The 20,001-nt window shown below is 41.7% G+C and overlaps 1 protein-coding gene across 2 annotated transcripts; it reads left to right on the top strand.

Moving 5' to 3' along the window:
• The first annotated feature begins 79 nt into the window (after positions 1–79).
• Positions 80–6,669, top strand: LOC116843459 (glycerate kinase-like). 2 transcript variants are annotated; one of them, XM_032815130.1, is made up of 6 exons: positions 80–1,026; positions 1,388–1,949; positions 2,502–3,376; positions 5,013–6,151; positions 6,316–6,406; positions 6,516–6,669. In XM_032815130.1, exons 1-4 carry the CDS (start codon positions 781–783, stop codon positions 5,019–5,021), a joined length of 1,692 nt encoding a protein of 563 aa, XP_032671021.1. In that variant the 5' UTR covers positions 80–780; the 3' UTR covers positions 5,022–6,151; positions 6,316–6,406; positions 6,516–6,669. The 2 variants fall into 2 exon arrangements, with proteins under 2 accessions (XP_032671021.1, XP_032670186.1); XM_032814295.1 differs by having other exon boundaries at positions 3,612–6,151.
• Positions 6,670–20,001: the final 13,332 nt, after the last annotated feature.

Below are 20,001 nucleotides of genomic sequence, written 5' to 3'. Positions count from 1 at the left end.
GTTATTCGTTGCCAGTATCAAAAACGTACAGTTATTCACTGCCAGTATTAGTAGCAACGTTATTTTACCTTTGAATAAGATTGAATAAATGATAACTAGTAATAAATAACAGAACGTGGCCGTTATCTCGAATTTTTATCTCATTAATTGCATCGTTCTTTACTGTTAATATCACGGCAATAACATTAAATTCAGTGAGTAACAAAGCAGTGTTGCTGATACTGGTAGCGAACTCGACTGCCAGTAACTAATGGCTGCTTCCTATTCAGCTCTCGAGTTTCGACAGTCGATCAACGTTAGCAGTGTGCTCTTCCCTGTTACTTAGGAATGTAGTTTCTAAAATATCCGCTACGATTCGCCACCGTCCCAAATGGGAACTTTCGATAATAGCACGACTTAACAAGTCAAGCAGACCTTCTAATTTCCAATTAGTATTATATAACGGTTAGTTACGAGACCTTTTAATTTTCAACTAATGCAACTTAGCGACAAATTGGACGATTTTTCTTTTTTTTTCAATTAGTACAAATTAAAGGACAAACGAATTCTTTACAGTTAGCAGCACGAAATAAAAGTCCTCAAAAGAAAATGGGACAAGTAAAAGTGAAATAAACAAAAAATCATCGCACTGTTTTCACCTGCCGCATATTCAGGCCAAACTTGAAATTACATTCAGCCTAGTAACCTAAAATGTAAACACCCAATTATGTCCCGTTACATCCTGCACAATCCCATCTTACATTTTAAAACATAATGAAAAAGAAAGAACACTGTTAAATCATGCGACAAGCCAAGGAACGCAAGCAAAAAGTGATCGATCCGTCGAAACTAGAAAAAACAGCGCGGAAAGTCGCGGCGATGGAAGCGAAGAGACAGAAAGTCATAAACGAGGTGGAACTTTCCTTAAAGAGTAGACGATTCGAGAGGAAAGCGATAGAAAATGCGCGTCTCGATATGGAAGAGAGTATTCGACGGAAAGAGATCAGGGATGCGAAAAAATTGCGCGGCGAGAAAGCGATGGTGCAGGTTGCAGCGCAATCTATTTTTTCATTATTTCGTTTTGCATAAAAATTATTATTATCCATTCGCAATTGAATTCCCTGATTATTTTAAATAATACACGTATCAGATAAAACCTTCGTACATACTAATTTTTTTTTGAAAAGACACAGATGTTACCTTCCAGACTTGCAATAACATTTATCAACGATTCTTATAAATTATTGATGAGACCTTTCATTTCTATCCCCTATCGTGAAAAAGTTAATATTATCACAATGGCACAGTCCGGTGTCATAATATTAATATTATAATATTGTATATTCACGATAACGGAATAACGCATGCACTTTTTAAGCACCTTTCCCGATGCTATTAATAACTGCAGATCCGGCAAGATCTACGTAGCATTATCGAAGCAGGTATAAAGTCCATTCAGCCGTCGGCGATTGTATCAGAGAAGATCAAGTACGACGGTCGCGCGACGATGACAATTAAAGACGCCAAGTATAAAATAAAGAATAATTTGCATATCGTCGGCTGGGGCAAGGAAGCAGGTGTCATGAGCACGGCGTTCGAGAGGATAGTCGGCAGACAATTGAAAAAAGGATTTATAGTGGTGCCTCGCAAGTCGATCTCTACGATGTGGAGCTACCCGGAAGCGTTTCCGAAGTTGGACAGTCGTATAAACTTCGTCGAGGTCGGGACGGACGGACTACCGGACGACGGGGCGGTAGATATCGCGCGGAAAATCGCGAATTACTGTAAACGACTGAAGAAACGCGATCTACTGATAGTTATGCTGTCGCGAGATTCCGACGATCTCTTGTGCTGCCCGCAGGATACAATTACACTGAGAGATAAGTTAAGAGTTCTCAACAGGTTAAAAGCTGCTAACGCGACTCCCGGAGAAATCAATATCGTGAGGAATAAACTTTCTGCGATAAGAGGTAAGTGGTTCAGTCAGGTGCGAGAGAATTTTATTAATCGCCGATGGAAGTTTTACTAACTCGCATTTCGCCCCCCGCTGTTCCTTCGGAGGTCTCGGCGTAATCCCGTTAGAGACACGAATGTAATCTAACGGACGGCCTAATTCCATTGTCCTCATGACTAACTTTGTCGCTATTGAGATTCACTTATCTCGATCGTAATAATGACCTATATCCAACGATTTGATTAACGTACGACTAACTTAAGATTCCGTAACGTTAAATCTAAAAAGAATGTAAATCTACGTTAGATAAGACATTTAGGTAGATTTATTTTTAGAGTAAATTTTCCTCTCTCTTTCTCTCTCTGCTCTCCACTTTCTGCCAGCGATAATATTACCGAGAAAAACTTGCTTTCGATCGATCGACAACGTGTCCCGTAACATACACGTGTCTCCTCGCGTTTCTGACGGGAACGAGCGAACAAATTGCGTTGAGCCCTACCGAAAACAAGTTTATCCAATAGAATAATCGCGACACGAACGGTGGATACAATAGGAGAAAAATTTCCAGGCGGCGATCTAGCGCGTCTGGCTTATCCGGCTAAAGTCATCACCCTCTTCACGTCTGACGTGTCAGCAGAACCGCCGGAACAATTGGGAGGCGGTCCATGCGTTTACGAGCAGAAGGACCAAAGGGGCCTGGCCGTCCTGAAGAAGTACAAACTTCTCGACAAAGTATCGCAGAGCGTTCGCGAGGTATTAGGGACGCCGAAGTCCGCGGAAACGCCGGCCGATGCCCAATTGAATGAGAACAGCAGGTACAAGTTCGTGGAGCAATACGTGATCGCGTGCAACGCGGACGCAATGGCGCACATGGCGACACAGGTCCTGCGACTGGGACTGTCCCCCTTGAAATTAGGGTCCACCTGCAGCGGCACCGTTCACGAATTCGCGCAGGAGTACGCGAAGATCGCGGCGCTAATGATCCTGGCGGTCGAGAGGAAAATTACCAGGTTGGAGTTGTATGAACAGATGAAGGAGAGCCCGGTGTGCTCGCTGACCGATCAGAAGGTGTGGGAGCTGTTTCCCACCGAGGACAAATGGGCTCTCGGGCTGTGCCTCCTGCTGGGAGGTCGACCGACCGTTCATCTCGGCGATGCGCATTCCGCCCAAAGTGGGCCCAATCAGGAACTCGCTCTCTACTTCTCCTTATATTGGTGCATGCGTACGAAGCAATATCCAATTTTGCGAGGATACACCGTCTGGTTCCTCGGCGGTAGCTCTTACGGGCGAGATGGCAATACCAGCGCAGCTGGCGCGTACGGATACAAGAGCCTTACCGAGGACGTTTATTCGGAATACGAAAAAGCGAGGAGCGCGCACAAGGCGGCTCTGCAGAAATTGCGGGAGCTCGTCGAAGACAAACAGAGCGAATCGGAGATCGCGGTAAGAACGCCACGACGCCAATAGTCTGCTTTATTTTTTACCGTGGCCGTGCTGAGTAAAAAGCGACGGCGGCGGTGGTGGCGGCGATGAAATATCGAAGCGTCGCGCCAGAAGAAGTCGATGGCATTGTCAAATTGACGCATGTAAAAAGAACGAGCGGATCGCGGGGTTTTCAGCGCGAAGTAACTCGTGTTATTCGCGGCGCAGCGCGATAATTCGTGCAAATCTGTCGCAGGAAGCCCGACGAGAGGTGGCGAACGCGCAGGATACGTGCGAGAAGTACGCGACCGTGCTGCCGGAACGAGTCTTGAGAGAGAACAACAGCAATTTGTTCTTCTCGTGTATCAACGACGGCGACGAGCTATTGCCGCCGAAAAGCCAAAATGATTACGCGGCCGTGGACGTCGGGGATCTTCACGTTATACGAATCGCACGCTACCAGTGCAGCTGCAGCGGCGACTGTCACGCGGATGAAGATGGGACGCGCACCGATAGAGAGCACCCTGTCAATCGCACGTTATCAGCGACGGCGGAGCCAGTGTTACAATATTGTTGTCGGGTCGCGGCACCGGAGAGCTGTTGATTATTTACGAGTCCGTCGCGGGCCGGATTTCGCAATGGATTTTGCCCGACCCGGCTCGACTCGAAATTCGCACGCGACCAACCGAACGCCGATTCCTTGTTACGGCACGCACAGACGCATCTCATTTGCCATTTGACGTGACGCGTTAAAGTTTCACGAAGCACTCGTGAGTGTATCTGCGCGCGCGATAAACGCGCGTCCAATTTCAAAGGATCGGAGAAACGCTCGCGAACACCGCGCTTCCACGTCGCGATAGACAGAGTTTTGGCGAGAGTCGCGTATCGCGAATTTTTGTCACGGCAGCGGTAATCTAACGGATAACGTATGCGAATCCCGGTGAATATTTCTGAACGCCTTGACGTTCCTCCCTGGCTCACGTGCGAATATTTCATCGCCGACGCGATAACAAATCGCGCGTTCTCAGAATAGAAGCGAGCGATGCATTGTATCTCTATCTTGCGATTCTGAAATTTACAACGATATGCGCGTCAACATCTCGCTGTAATTCAAACGTTCTTTCTCACTGAAACGCCGCGCCGAAACCGCGTTCGTCTAAGGGATTTTCGCGGCGGGATAAATCGCAGGTTGAATTTGTCGCCGTCATTGCGACCACGAATGGTCGAACGAGTGAATATTCTGTTTATCAAACGCAACTTGCTAATAACGCCTATCTTATTTGCCTTTCTCTTTCTCTCTCTCCCTCCCTACCTACTTGCCTCTATTTCTCTATGCACAGCTGTCTGCACTATTGATAACTTATTGATTCCTGTGGCCTTTTGTGCACTATGTGCGCGTTTCTGCATGCCACTTCTATCGCGAATCATGCATATTTCCAACTAAATCGCGAACCATTTAATATTTCGTCCTTTCAGTCGACAATAATCTTCCCAAAAGGTGCGCATCCACAGTTCACGATATCGAAAATCTCGAGCGACATTCAGAGGAATCCTTTTCGTAGTTTGCATCCCGATATTAAGCGCTACCGCGTTAGAGACGCGCAATCAAGGGACGTTTGTTAAGTTTCCTTTGGCAAACCTAAATCTGTCGTTGCAGGCGAAATGATTCCTATTGAGCGATTGGCCGTTCGGGCGAGAAGAAACGAAACGAAAGTCCCAAGAAGCTCATTTCGCCCTACCTTGACATAATAGAGATCTTCTAGCTCGGCATGTCCCCTGGGCGCGGTACCAATCCCGTTCAACAAAGCCCTGGGAATGGACTCACCTACCTCGACGACATATCCGCAATATAGAGCAGCTCTGAGTGCGTTCTTTCTTGCCGTTTCTTCGCGAGCGAGCCCAAAAATGCCCCTTGAGAACACCACTTACAGAATGCGTGCGCGAACTCCCGATATTTAACATTGTCCCATTTAATCCGAGTCGGCTCGCCCGCTGCCGCTCGGAAAATTGTAATTGACACTGATGTCGGCGCACTGCCAATAATTCTCGGTGTATTGATTTACTTAACTGGCTATTAAATCGATTATCACGGTAAATATATTAAATATATTATATTGTCATTAAATGAATCTTTCATTAGTCACTTAAATACATAGAGAAAATTCGTTCTATTGGTGAAATGATCTCATCGTCTATTAATATTCTTGCTCAACGGAAATGTCTGATAATGTGTTAAAATCTTTGAATATCTCTCAAATGTTCTTATGGATATCTTGTTCGATGTACATTCAACTGAATTACAAATTCCCGGAAGATACGATGGAAAAAAACGTTTCAACGTTTCAACGTTTCAACGATATTTCAAGTTTCTATCATTATATAGTCAAGTAACGACAAAAAGAAATTTATCTGAAAAAATCACAACTTCTCCAACCTCGCCTTGTGTCGACCTGCTTTGACTTATTGACATATTTATCACGCGAACTGCACAGGCTGGCTCTACAGAGCAAGTGCACGTAAAAAAGAACTCCAAGTACGACTGTAAAAAATCATATCTTACGATGAGGCGACAGTCTAGTATAGGATGCAACCATTTTTATGGCCTTATCTCCACTCCCGTGACCTCGCATTTACGATTATGCGCGGTACCGTATAAATTTAGTTCGACATTGTGATCCCTCAAGTAGTTCGTTGAATCTCTCCCGTGCAGCAACATACATCTCACAATGAAGTATCTCGCATTATTCTGCATCTTCCTCATACTCGTGCAATATTCGATGCAAGTGCCGAAATACGGTGAGCAAATTTATTTTTTGATAATCTTGACTTCCCCTCTAGTTTGTGAGAACAATCAACAATACGTGTATATATATATACATTTGAAATTTTTCTAAAGGATAAGAGAATTTTATCATTGTTTTCTCCTCTCGAATTTCGGTATATCACGAAAATTATTTCAGAAAACTGCAACAGAGAGGTACTTTCTGGAGCAGATAGGCAAAGATGTGTGAAAGTGACATGTACGTCGCAGAATAAATACAACGTACAAGAGTAAGTGCGACATATAATGCGGCTTTATACTGTTGCATATACATTACGTACCATTAAAATGTTTAGTTGTTAACATACAATTAACATATATCATGGTTACCTGCATCAGATGTAGCTGTGACAAAGACGCGGGACTACACCTAGGAGATCGTCATTCCGAGTATCCCGCTTGTTGTCCGCGATGCAGTGGCAGCAAGAGACATTAGATATATAATGTACACGTCCACGTTCCGAATATACAAATAAAGGAAATATTATTGATATATCTAGTTATAAATAAATTTTCAATGCACGCATTTTTCAAAATAAAGCGCGAGAAACACAAATCAATATCAGAATTACATTTTTCAGTTAATTTCAAAGTAATTTAATTTCAACGTAGCTCTTTTATCACACACACACACACACAGTTGTCAGCATATTTAATATTAATAATTCAATATTTGCGTTCAAAAATGGTCTCATCCAAGTTTTCCTGTGCAAAAACAAATTCCAGGTTGATCAAAAAATTCATGCGCATTCGAGCGAAAGGTCAAAGCATCCTCTCTAAAAAAGCATATTGTGAGATAGATAAAAATAGAAAAGAGAGGAAATATTCAGTCTTACGATTTCAAGTGGCAATATTTTCATCATTGTTTCGAATAAAAATACTTTATAAAGTTACTAGCTAAATGGTGCGCGCATAGGGTACGCCTGTGTTGATTTAGTAAAAAAACATTTTAAATGAAATAAATGTAATCAACGAGCAAAACACAAAACGCGGTATTTATGTAATGTATGTTCGCATAACCATTTTTGCCCGATATTTGTGTATAAATGCAAAATTGTTGAGAAATCGCTGAATCGCTAAGATTATACACATGCAATCTAATATATCCGTATAAAAATTAGCATTTTCTTTTGCTCTAATCTTTTCCACAACGATCAAAGTTCATAATAATATACATGTAACGATACGGAGGGAATCGCTCTCGCGTATATTCTTTCTCACGAGCTACGCTTGTCCTATTTACTCAAGATAATCCAGTAAGATGAAACACTTCGGATCATTGTGCATACTTCTCATCCCCGTTGGCGTCTGTACGCAAATTCCAAAATACGGTACGATATTAATCAGGCTAATCCACGTTCTCTATTTACCTGTTAAAGTCGAAAACTCTTTGACAAATTAATATTATACTCTTTTGTTACATATACGTCGCGATACGAAATGCCCTATTTTTCCCCATTAATCGAGATAATGTAGCATCAAATAAGAAATTGTTTAAAAAAAAGAATGATTTCGTTTAGATATGAAATTCATGTTTGCTGTTTTCTAGAATAGAAAATTATTTGGTGGAATGAGATATCTTTTATTTTAAAATAAATTGTACGATTATTCTAAATCAATTACGGTTTTATCATGAAAAATAGTGCATTCCACGTAAAAATATGCCAAACTTTTTCAAGATTAAAAAATACCGCGATAATAAAAAATTACAGGTAGAAATTTTTAAATATAAATAAAAGTGCATTAGTTGCATTTTGTACGTTGTATCAATACTTCACGCATTGGAAATTCGTCAAAATGCAAAATTTTATGAAGAATGGTTCTCTGGAGTATAATGGCCGGCGAAATCTTGATTAAGCATGAAGCGGAGTATATTTCACGTAGTATAGAGGCAACCAACCGAGAGGAGCCATCGCTGTACATTTGCATGTCTCTGCAGAGAAGCCACGGCTAAATATGCACCGCTCGTTACTTAACCAACCGCCAAGCAGCGTCGGTGAAGCTCTGCCTCTGCAACTACAGATCCACCGCGAAATTCTACCGTGCTTACACGCACTATGTTGTTCTCCACGATTTCGTGTTGAAGCGCCTTAATTCAGAGAGCGGTTTGATTACTTATGACTTGACATTTATCGCATAAAATTACCCGATACTTTTACTAAGGTTCCGTCCCGTCGTTTGTTGCCTATCTTCATTTCTTTTTGTAGGCCGCATAGGAATTGATCCACAAACGTTACAAGTATGCTAATATCGTAGAAGGCAGAATTCGTCGTATATAAAGCGTAGTGTTGCATGTTCTTCCTTAGCTGCAAGAATCGAATATTAAAAAAGAAAAAAATGTCTCCATCCACTTAAACCTTGAAATAGAGATGATTTTTAGTCACAAAATCTAATAAATTAGAAATGTATTAATGTAATTGCAGATGTGTGTAATTTACGTAAATTAAATTTTACTAAATACAATAAAGCTTCTTGCAGTTCATCTATCTTCGAAAAAGAGAAAAATTATATAATAGTTATGACATTCATTTTCTTCCTCTCTTTTTCTCTTTCAATTAGAAAGATGTGAGAAATATACGAAAAATATACGAAAAATAATTATTTCAATTGAACATATATGATCATTGAAATTAGCGCAAAAATATGGTTCATACAAGACCCATATTTTATGTGTAACGATCTAATAATTTTGACGTTGACGTTGCGTTGCATAACTATGACCTTATCTGCGCGCACTTTTCCACGTGCCTCTTTCCTGTTAAATCTACAATGCAAATCGTATAGCGGACAAAAATGCTCACGATCCAGGCTTGAAGAGATGACATATGCTGTATAGATATATTTTTTTTTCGCCCCAGATATCTCCGACTAAAATACATGAAATATAAGAGGAGCGGCAAATTTCCATATAAATCTCACAGCATTGTTCTTTTGCGCTGGAAGAACTGACAGACTGTGGAATAAGCGTTCGCAATGATATATTGCCTTAAAACAGATTAAACTAGTTGGCCCGATACGGCCAACGGGGTTATGATGCTATCCAAAGGATACGCGACGCGCGAGATTTTTCTTCATTAAAGTCGCGGTGGCGGTGCGCCAAGCGAACGGTGCGTTTAAGCGACGCGTAATTTATTCGACTAAAAATAAAAGCCTTTTCTTTTTCTCGTGCGCGCGAAAGTCGCGGGGAACGTTTCTAAAATATCTCTTTGCGCGCGCAGTCGCTTTTCAAATAGAATCCTCAAATATTTAGCAGTGCCTCGCTTAAAGAGATATAACTGTACACACTTCTACCCTCTACTCCATGTGAAAATAAAACGATTCCTCACAGATACTAACGAACGATGAGGGATGATGACGTATCATGTCATCGAGACCGCAGATACATCGAGCTTTTGTGGTGAAGGACCACCCTTGTATCTTGATCGATCAAGCATCGGACGAAATTACCGATATAATTGAATTATGTTTATGATTTGAAATAAACACGAGGAGGCCGGACAGCCTCTGGCCCTATTGGTTGACTGATTATGGAATAATTGGATTGGCAGACGGCAGCAATTCTAGTCGATGCCAACGTGTCGTCATATATCCCGGCGAGTCGCGTGAGTGAGCGGAATTAACGCGGAAAAATGAAACTGCCGAAACTTTTATGAATTCGTACATTCTCGCATTCGCGGCGGTTTTTCTGTCGTGCCTGCCGAACGAATCACGCATCTCTCTCCCCTCTGGCCACCCAATGACGCACCATGTCGATGACCTAAACGCGACAATGTAACTTGCAACGAGTAATAACTTGTGCAAAAATGCTCTCGACGTAGAGAGAAAGAAAAAGGTAGCGAAAGAGGAAAATAGAAAGAAAAAAGAAAGAAGGCGACCTCGGGAGGGAGATGTAGATTGTGTAGATGGAAAGTATCTCGCGCAAGCAGCTTCGCAAATACCGCGCTAGGTGGATCTAATTGCGAGCTGCATTTCATCCCCGGCTGGAAAAATCTCCAGAGACACGCGACAAAGGTAGTGCCGGTACTGACGGTAGATAAGGTACGCGAGGTACTCACCGCGCGGCACGCGTTTCGTTGCGCGACGGCTTGAGAAATGATGTAAGAGATTATCAACCTGAATTAATGCCCGGCATAGGACGCACTGGCGCACGAGGAAATCTCTTGTTTAAAAAAGCGAATCATTAATTCACACCGCGAGCGCGCTGGGAACTGTGAGCAACCGCGTATAAATAGGAGCAAGGAAGCGGCATATACATCGTGGAATCACTTAGGAATTGCAACTGTGACGCAATCTGTACGTTTCACTGCGTGGAATAAATGCAGAAACGAGCTGTTTCCATCCAGGCTAAAAACATCTTTAAAAAAAAAAAAAAGAAAAGGAAAAAAGAGAAGAGAGGCAGAAAGAATATTAAGAATCAGCTTGGACACTCATAGAGAAGATATTTTAGAAATGTTCACGATGTATGATAAAGCATTTCGGTAGAAAGCGTGAACGCGTAAAATGCAAATAAAATTTAACAGGTTGCTAAAAGGACAATGACGACAAATTGCATCTTTAAATTATCAGAGTCGAAGAAACGTGATGCGGCACGAAGACACAGAACTTTTTTTATTTGATTTGAAGTTTGACCCGGAATTCGTCTTTGCACTGCTACCCGTACCAATCCAATCATCATCGGTTTGTGCCTTCGAACTTCTATTGACAACTGCACGGCCGACCGCTTTGGGTTAAGCAGAATGGAATTGTACGAACCTAGGTCAGCGATTCTGAATGCTCCGGATTGCTTAAACTCTTGAGAAAACAAACCGTGGACCCCATTTCCATCCCTTACGTTCCCGTTCCGAGAGGCGGGAGATGATTTTCGATCATTCTGATTATACCTCGATATGCTCGGGTATTTGTAGGTCAGTATTTAATGAATGTTTTTTTCTTTAAGTATTCATCGTTTCTGTTGTATGTGAAATAGAAATAGACATCTGACAAAATCAACGTGTAAAGAGACACGTGTGAATTACATTTCATAATATTTTATCTTATTTGATATATATTTTTATATTTAATACACTATAAGATCTGTTCCACGCGTTTAATAAACTTTTTATTAATTATTAATTATTATTTATTAATTATTTACAATATACACGATCCCATATCCATATACACACAGTATTATTTAAGAATATATAACCTGTTAAATGTTAACTAAAAATTCGTAATAAATTTATAGGAATTAATAAACTGTATCGTGTAAAGGAACCTCTTTTATGCGTGTTATGTCGAAAGCACGCGTGCTATGTCGAAAATGGCGAATTTTATTAAAATGTATTTTTCCTATGAAAATAATATCACGGGTTTTATATAATGAGTATGCATAGTAAAGTTATTAACGGCAGTACGAAGTATTGTGTATATAACGTGAAATATATCTTTGTTATTATATTGTTTGCTGGGCAATTAAAAAATTTGTTACGTTGTGATTAAAAGATAGACGCGGAAATAGCAATCGAAACGTTTTATCGAGATAAATTACAAAAACGCGCATTACGAATTGAAAGATCGATATAAAGCTGTGCAATCAACAACTTAACGCTTCATGAGATTTTAAATAACAGATCCATACAGCGCACGCGCGTAAAAGAGAGAAAAAGAAGATATGCATTACAGATTGACACTATCTCGTTTATTACTACAATTTATGTATAACACATGACGTCACGACGTAATAAGAAATGACACTGTTTCGGGCAACATTATTTTTCTCTTTCTAAATTCTCTTCCTTTATCGTACTAGCTAAATTTTTTTAACAGAAATATGTATATACAATGAAGGTTGAATTCTCCACTCATGTCCATGCGATTAGTTGTTTATTCCTTTACTTGTATTTATTATTTTGCCTTTATTTATATATTCAATACACTAACTGTAGAACTGTCCGTATAATTTTTATGCCGCGATTCTTCTCAGTTCCGTGTTCATCTGTGGTGAAATCTTCAGTTTACGCGAAAGGTATAGATCAGCTTTAGTCCCTTGGGATTCTAATATCTGTATTCCGTTTTATTTTATGTACATGAATTTAACATCACCTTCTATTGAATTATGCACCGAACTCAGACCTCTGTTGACACAGCTTCCTCGCACAATATCCTGTTGTGTCTCTAGTGGCGCTTGATTTCCTCGGGGCCGAGATATTTAAGAATTTCCCGAGAATCGTGTGTTACGCCCCTTCGATTTATACATCGGAATTTCCGTCCGTTCAACGAAAGTATCTATGAGATAAAGTAACTTGTGCGTTCTCGTCTCTCTCTCTCTCTCTCTCTCTCTCTCTCTCTCTCTCTCTCTCTCTCTCTCTCTCTCTCTTTCTTGCTTTTATTTTTTTTTTCGTGTTATTTTAATATCGCCAAAGTGGCGAGAGAAATTTGCTCTGCTACATTTTGTCAAAATTTATCGATAGGAGCTTATGATACAACAACGCGCAGTGTCCAAACATTGTCTTTCTCCCAGCTATAAAAATAAAATAAATTATATTTTAAACTACCGGATATATTCCTCTCTTCTCTCCGGGTTATTCACTTAAGTGCTTACGCTACGAATTATACGCCACCATTAACGATAATGCTGTTGCATTTTGCAGGGCGCCATGAAATTTATATTTACTCACGTCGTACATAATATTTTATACAAATATCAACGCGAGAGCGATACACCGAATATCCACGCGGATGCGGGCTCGAAAATGCAGACACTACAAAAATCAAAAAGATGTTCATCGATGCACGTCGCTCGAAACGCTCGATTCGAGTGTCGACCGATACGTTTCGATGGGCCAAAGTGGTACTCTCTTTCTCTCTTTTTTTTTATATCATTTCGCCGTCAAGTCCGGCTTCGCGAATTCCATATTTAATAATCGAGCGTTCTGTCGGAGCTTCCTGTGATGTGCGCTCACGCTTACGAGGCCTATGCCGCGCAGCACCATGGTAAATATCACGGTAGTCCATTGCTGTGCGCTATTCAATATTGACACACCGTAGTAAAACAATGGAAATATGTTGCGCGGCCACGGTGTCGAGGAGGAACGTAAATATCGAGTAAATTAGCATTAATCTGTTGGCATTCGCATCGTGCGCTGTTCAACGGGCCGCGGCGGCCGCTGTTAACGGTTTGAAAATCACGATGGCCGGAGCAGCCGAGTGCCGTTGTAGTCTCGTGTTTGTCGTCCGCTCGAAAGCCCCTCTAACAGGCACGCGAAGCATTTTTGAAGCCGGTCTCTGTGCCCGAAACAGGCGCCGAACCGCACGCCCGCCACTTTTGCTCACACCGGAGAAACGGCGAGCCGGTAAACGGCAAACATTTCGACATACGCGCGATTTTGAATTCGACGAAACTGCGGGAACGCGGTCACACCGGTATTCATTTCGCATTATTTATTCGCCAACATTCATGAGACCGCGGTCATTTAATAATCGCCGGTGGTCGTCTCGCTGTGTAATTCCCGGCGGCCGGATTCTTTCGCGCCGATTAATGACGTCCCTATCGAAATGCCGAATACGGTGATTTCGAATGAGATTCACTTTCTAATTAGTTAGCGCGCGTAACTGAGGAGATGCGGTTGAAATCGAAAGCTGTTCCTTGAATCGATCAAGTTCTACAATAAAAGAAGATGCGTCTCGCACATCGGGAACAGAGTCGCTGTTTAGCCACAAACTATGAAAAGTTCCATTGGTAATTGACGATGGTTATTGAAGGTTCGATAATTCGCCAATTGCGATAAGTTCCGACGAACTGAACTTCAAAAGTATAAGCGAATTAGAAAAAGCGGTTAATTATATCGGCCATACGAATTAAGCGCTTTATGTGCCGGAGTGAAGTGACATTGCTCCGAATACGTAACTCGGGTCGAGCAGTGAGAGAGCATCGGATGTAAAAGCATTTATCGGCGATAAAAAGCCCGTAGAATAATTACAGCAAGCCGACGATTTCGTGACCCAAATAACGGTAAATGGGACCGATTCGAACCTCCTCATAATTCCGCTGCGAAACGCCGTGATTCGACGAGTACGGCGACATAAAGCAGCCGCAAAATTCGGATTCCGGCGACGAAACCCCCGGGACGAAACATGATTGACATCTTGCCGGAGTTGGAAAGATGGCTCGCGCATAGAGAGACGCACAACCTGGCTGACATAAACCGTCAAACGTGACGGCAGGAGAGAACAGATTGGCCTCGGCGCGGGTTCTACGTGATCAGCCTGAGTAGAGTAGTCCCCCGATTTCTCGCCGTGGCCGTGGAACGCGAAAGAGACATTTCGCGCAAAGTAGAATAACGTTTAATGCCCTGTCTGTCGTGCGGGGAAAGGGTAGCGGGTATAGAAGAGCGTCGCCGTGTGAGAAAGATGGAAAGATCGCGGGAGAGATCGGACGTGACGCCATTTCCATTTCCCGAAATTTATGGGCCAAGTTTCGCTCGCACGTGGCCTCGCTAATTACGCGAGAACCGCGCCGGGCGGTTAACGATCCGCGCGACGGCCGCCGCCTGAAATAGGAAGATGCGGAAAGGATGTTGCGAGTTACGTACCGATCCGCGCTCAATTGGCATCGAGAATTCTTGGAGAAATTTTGTATCGTGGATTGATGAATCGGTTGAAAATTAATGCAGGTCTATAACCCCGACGGTAATACGTTTATTTTATTTATTTTATTTTATGTATTGGACATGTGTATCACTAAGAAATTGATTTGAAGTTTATTGAATCGCTTGTCGTAAGTTTCAATCATTATTCCTTTCTTTGTTTTATGTATCACATGATTTTCATGCATAATTTTGAAGGAGTTCTCTTAAAATAAATTTGAATAAAATTTAAGTTTATCAAATTTCGGTAAAATTTAAACTTTATTAAATTACTTACCGTAAGTTGTAATCTTTGTTCTCTTTTTTGTTCTGCTTTTCACGTGGTTTTCATGCATAATTTTGAGGGAGTTGTTGAAAGTTTGAGTGAAATTTACGCCAGTACGTCCAAGAGATGCTTGGTGTTAAAATAGCGCGAATATGGCAAGTCGTACGAAAATAAAAATCTCCTTTATACGTGCGCAAACTTATCTATCTTTTCGTTATTTTTATCACATTGATTAACATTTAAAGTGACTCTGAATTAAGAGAGAGAAAAGAATCCACATTTATGCAGACCTTGTATTAGCAGTTGATTTCTCCATATTGTTTCGCAATATAAACGTTACACGAAAGTAAAGCAAATATATCCTCCTTAGTGTCAAGGCAGACTATTTAAAAATTTTATGAAATTATTAAGTTTTTCAAAAATCACTAGGATACAAAAATATTTTTTCTAGAATTTGTTATCTTTTATACTTTGCAATGCAGCCAGACTTAAAAAATACTAAGACAAATAAATTTGCCATATTTTAATCAATAGTTTAACATGCTGGATGTACTTTAAATATAAGAAGATCAGATTATAAACTTGGAAAAATGTCAAGCCGACTGAACATCAAGACTGAGGAGTTTAAATAGAGACTCACGACGCACGTATTATAAATAGCACGCTGTGATAAACATCTCAGTTTCAATTCGATTTAATGAAAGCGAACCGGGAAAATATTACGAAACATTTATGTATAAACTACGATCGTTAGAGACGGATTTAAACGCTGCGGTTAACACGACAGGAATAAACTATTTCTAGCTATCGGACGCTTCGTTGCGCTTCCGTGTAAGAAGCAATGAATAGCAAGAAACTGCATGAGACGCGCATACTTTCGTTGTATTACGTTGCGCGTTTCAGACCGAAGGACATGTTAGCTCGATTTCCAGCAGTCTCTCGGCCGGGGTGTGTATTGTTAAGAGTTTTTGTTCGCGAAAACTTCGCCTACCCCTGACTTCCTGCTAATTACCGTCTTGTTAATTACGCGCGGAGGTCAAGAGGGTAGGTTTATTACATCCGCAGGAAGAGAAAATAAGCGCGCGGCAAATATTCACCGCGTATAATAGAAATGGAATAATTTGTTGTGCGCGCCGCCGTGATACGCCTCGCAAAACGTGCTGGCAGTTCTGTTCGATTAAAATCTTCAAAGTGTGCCCGAGGGTTTTATGCGCGCGCTGTAATACAGTTTTGCGAATCCCTGTATCGCTCTCCCGTTCGCGATACAACGCTCACGTCCATATCCGTACAGACACACACAGACAGACATATACGTGAGCAGCCTGTGTAAAATTCGCCGTAAGTTAATCATACAAAATTTCATTAAAGCATCTCTTGAATACCTCGCAATTAACACCGCTTTGGCAACAGCACCAGACTGGTGTCACGGCTAATTAATCGCTAAGTGAAAACGCTCTCGCTCGTGATCCCGCGCGAATTTGCTTCCCTATACACGAAATACCCCTCTTCAAACCGTGACGAGACGAGGCGACACGGACGATTACGGATTACGCGGTACCCTTACGGATATTGCAAGCAATATTCAATCGCACAAGGTCTCTGCGGACTTATGTGCCACGATTTATCCGATGCCCGACGTGTCCAATATTTTACCAAACATTAAGTGGTGCTTATAATGGAGTTGCGCGCGGGGCAAGCGGATTAAATCTCGCTCTCGCGTGCGAATTACACGGCAAAAATAAACGTTCGCCCTGTCAAGCTATGATGGATCCCGCACATGTGCGTAGTCGTAAGCGGAGACGCAAATAACGTCTTGCTATCCGAATACAAATGTAAGCGTACAGCGGCAGAAGATGTAAACTGCGTGCGCCGTACACCCACCTAGGGAGACTCGGTGAAACGCACCGCAACCAGATTTATTCGTATACATAATTTATGTTCCCCCGTGTTCCTAAACAACGCAACGGTAAAATGCAAAATATTAAATCGTCGTATACGTGAGACGTGGAGTTATGAAAATTTAAATTTTGCAGCAGGTCCTTTCCGAGAGGAAGAGAATCTCTTTTCCCGGTATAATCGGCAATTGCACGTTGATGATAAACGTGACGTTTGCCGACAAAATTGCGCTTCTTCGCGAGAAGAAGTCTCAGTTCTTTACTTTACACGATGACAAATTTCGCGAAACAGAAAATAATTAGATTTCTAGGCTCTATAATTAACAATTTCAAAGTACATAAAAATAGTTTTATGTATTCGCCTAAAACATTGGCAATCTGGCTGTCATTGCCCAACTGCCAAAAAAGGTTGATTTTCAATTTCAGTTTTCAATTTCCAGTTCACATATGCACGCAAAGTGAGTTTGTCTCTCAAGCCGCATTTGCGGTTCTCACGTACGTGCATATTTGAATGTATGTAATGTGGGCGAGCGTAAGTACGCACACATTTCCCAACACATCGTTCAGCGAGTTCATTTCAATTGCTGCTTGATGCACATGCTTGAGTACGTGCGACATAGATATACATCATAAACATACCGTAATAGCGGACGCTGTAACGTCGGGAGAAAGATTGTTAACCGCGTCGCTTGACAATTAATAATAATCGCTCATTAATAATCACATAATGGATATTTGGTAAAAGATGTCATTTACTTAATGTTTTCAGAATCATCATACGTGTTATTTCTTGTCGGCGCGATGAGGAAGACGCATAGCTTACCATAATGGCCAACGAACGAAGTTACTTCCATCGATATGAAAGTGCGTTAACTTTTCCCGTGTTTTGATTACCGCCGGATATATAATTGCTCTCACCGCCGCGCGCGGCACGTGTAATAACTTTAAAACTACCGAATATATTTTCATATTTATAGCGGTACATGTATCAGCGGCTGACTCTTAACATACTACATTAAATCAGCTGACCTCGTAAGTTCTCGGCGCGCATAACACTCCTTCGACACTCCGTTGCCCTTCAGCGAGAACTTTTTCATACTGCCACTCATTGGCCTCAAAGAGTGCACGTTTTTCTTCTGCGAGATATAAACAGCGAAAGCTTCGTTCAAGGCCACTGAGATCTGTCCTTTTAACACAGATGTTTCCGCTAATTAATATTCTTCATGTGGTGGCCACGACGGCGTTTGTATCTTCATACGCGACGGCTGCATGCTAAATAATTCAATATTCCCTATTCAATATTCACATGTTATGAATCGGAATTCAAAGCGTTAGTGTATAAAACGAGTTGTAAGAATGAAAAAACCTGCAATGAGAGTCGTTGATAATGACACGCTACATCGACGCGCGATGAGTGTATTTTTGTATTGTGTGAAGTGTATATATACATTGCGTATACATGACACGTATATGCACGTACGAATTTGCGTGTTTGTTTCTCCAACGCTACAAAAGCAGCCTGAAATTTCGCGCTCTACGTACTACGTTACTCTGGCGCTCTCTCGTCGTCCGAAGCAATCACCATTATAACTGCCGGCGGGAATTGCGGAACTTTATCATACGGTCTAAACAATGCCGGGTTTCGCCGTGATGCCAACACATATGACGTCACGTCCAGAACCAGTTTATCAATGGCAACTAATGCAATGGATAGTCATTCTAACGTATCCCCCGTTATCACTGACGTTGAGCTATGCCGCCGTCAACCTCGACTGTACCGGTCTAGCGCGGAACAAACAGAAGAACTAAGCACGTTTTGGAGTTCTCTGTCCGCGGGGCATGAAATTTATCCCGTTTGTAGCACGACTATTGGCGTATCCTCCTCCGCGGTATCGGCAGAGTGTGACCCGATAATACTGCAACCCAATAATAACGCTTTTCCCGAGAAGTGTTATTCATGATGACGGCGAATAAAAGCATCGCGGTTATAAGAAAAAAGAGAAAAATAAATTTACAATATGTTTTCCATTGCAACAGGATGAATCATTTTAATCTCTCACATACGGAAAAAAAATTTGGTTGGATTAATCAAATCTCTGTGTGCGACGAAGTATGAACAAATCAGAGATTCCGCTTCAAGGTACCAGAATTTCGTTTAACAAGATTTATGGTTAACTTGAACATAGTTCTGGTAGCTTTTTAATCGAAATTTTCTAGTTTGTTCATATTTCACCAGAAATTTGATCAATCCAAAAAGTTTTTTCCCGTGTAATATGTTATATCTCTCTTTTTTTATATTTTTATTTATTTTTTTACAATAGCTGAGAATATAGATAGATGGATAAATAATAAATTGATCTATCTATCTATTTCTACGTTCACAACTTTGTGTGAAAAAAAATATGTAGGTTAACAAAGCGGTCTCAGACCGCCCCGTATCGATTAGACCTCGGGGAAAAGCAAAACGGGAACGTGGGCGCGCGTTGCCTAAAATTTGCAGCGATACTCGTAATTTTACTCCGCTCGGTCATCCGTGTTTTTACCTGTCACCGACATTCATAAGCTAATTGTCAACGCCGGACAGAGGCGTTTTCAAACGTGATGTCGAAGCCGTGCCGCGCTAAAATCGAATTTCAAAAGATTCGCGGAGGAACCCTCTTCTCCCCCGCACGCTCCCGGATGGTCCTTAATCTATCGATCAATCTGATTGACAATCGTTTCGTTGGAAGGGTATATGAACATTTTCGATTATCCGGGCTCAATACCAACCAGCCGAATTCTCCGACCTCTGATTGACGCATCCGCGTGCCAGTGGTGTGGCGGAAGCACGACCCCCGTGTGTCGCCCACCATCTCGTAATGGAATCCCGCGAAGCGCTCCGGGAAATTCGCGGGCCTCCTAGGCTGGCTCCTTAGGGACCTTGTTTAGCAAGCTGTTATCGAAACGGGTAAACGTAGTGCTGTTTCTACAACAAAGCAAAGAGAGAGAGAGAGAGAGAGAGAGAGAGAGAGAGAGAGAGAGAGAGAGAGAGAGAGAGA

Source organism: Odontomachus brunneus, unplaced genomic scaffold (assembly GCF_010583005.1).
Source record: "Odontomachus brunneus isolate Ranch 3 - 2012 unplaced genomic scaffold, Obru_v1 Obru_scaffold_001, whole genome shotgun sequence".
NCBI lineage: Eukaryota > Metazoa > Arthropoda > Insecta > Hymenoptera > Formicidae > Odontomachus > Odontomachus brunneus.
This window is presented reverse-complemented; position numbering and strand designations above follow the sequence as displayed.

Bases quoted from the DNA above. Each gene is read 5' to 3' on its own strand.
- LOC116843459 (XM_032814295.1), top strand. From the start codon at position 781: ATGCGACAAGCCAAGGAACGCAAGCAAAAAGTGATCGATCCGTCGAAA. The intron at 1,950-2,501 runs GTAAGTGGTTCA...AAAAATTTCCAG, and splicing joins TAAACTTTCTGCGATAAGAG to GCGGCGATCTAGCGCGTCTG. The intron at 3,377-3,611 runs GTAAGAACGCCA...AATCTGTCGCAG, and splicing joins AGAGCGAATCGGAGATCGCG to GAAGCCCGACGAGAGGTGGC.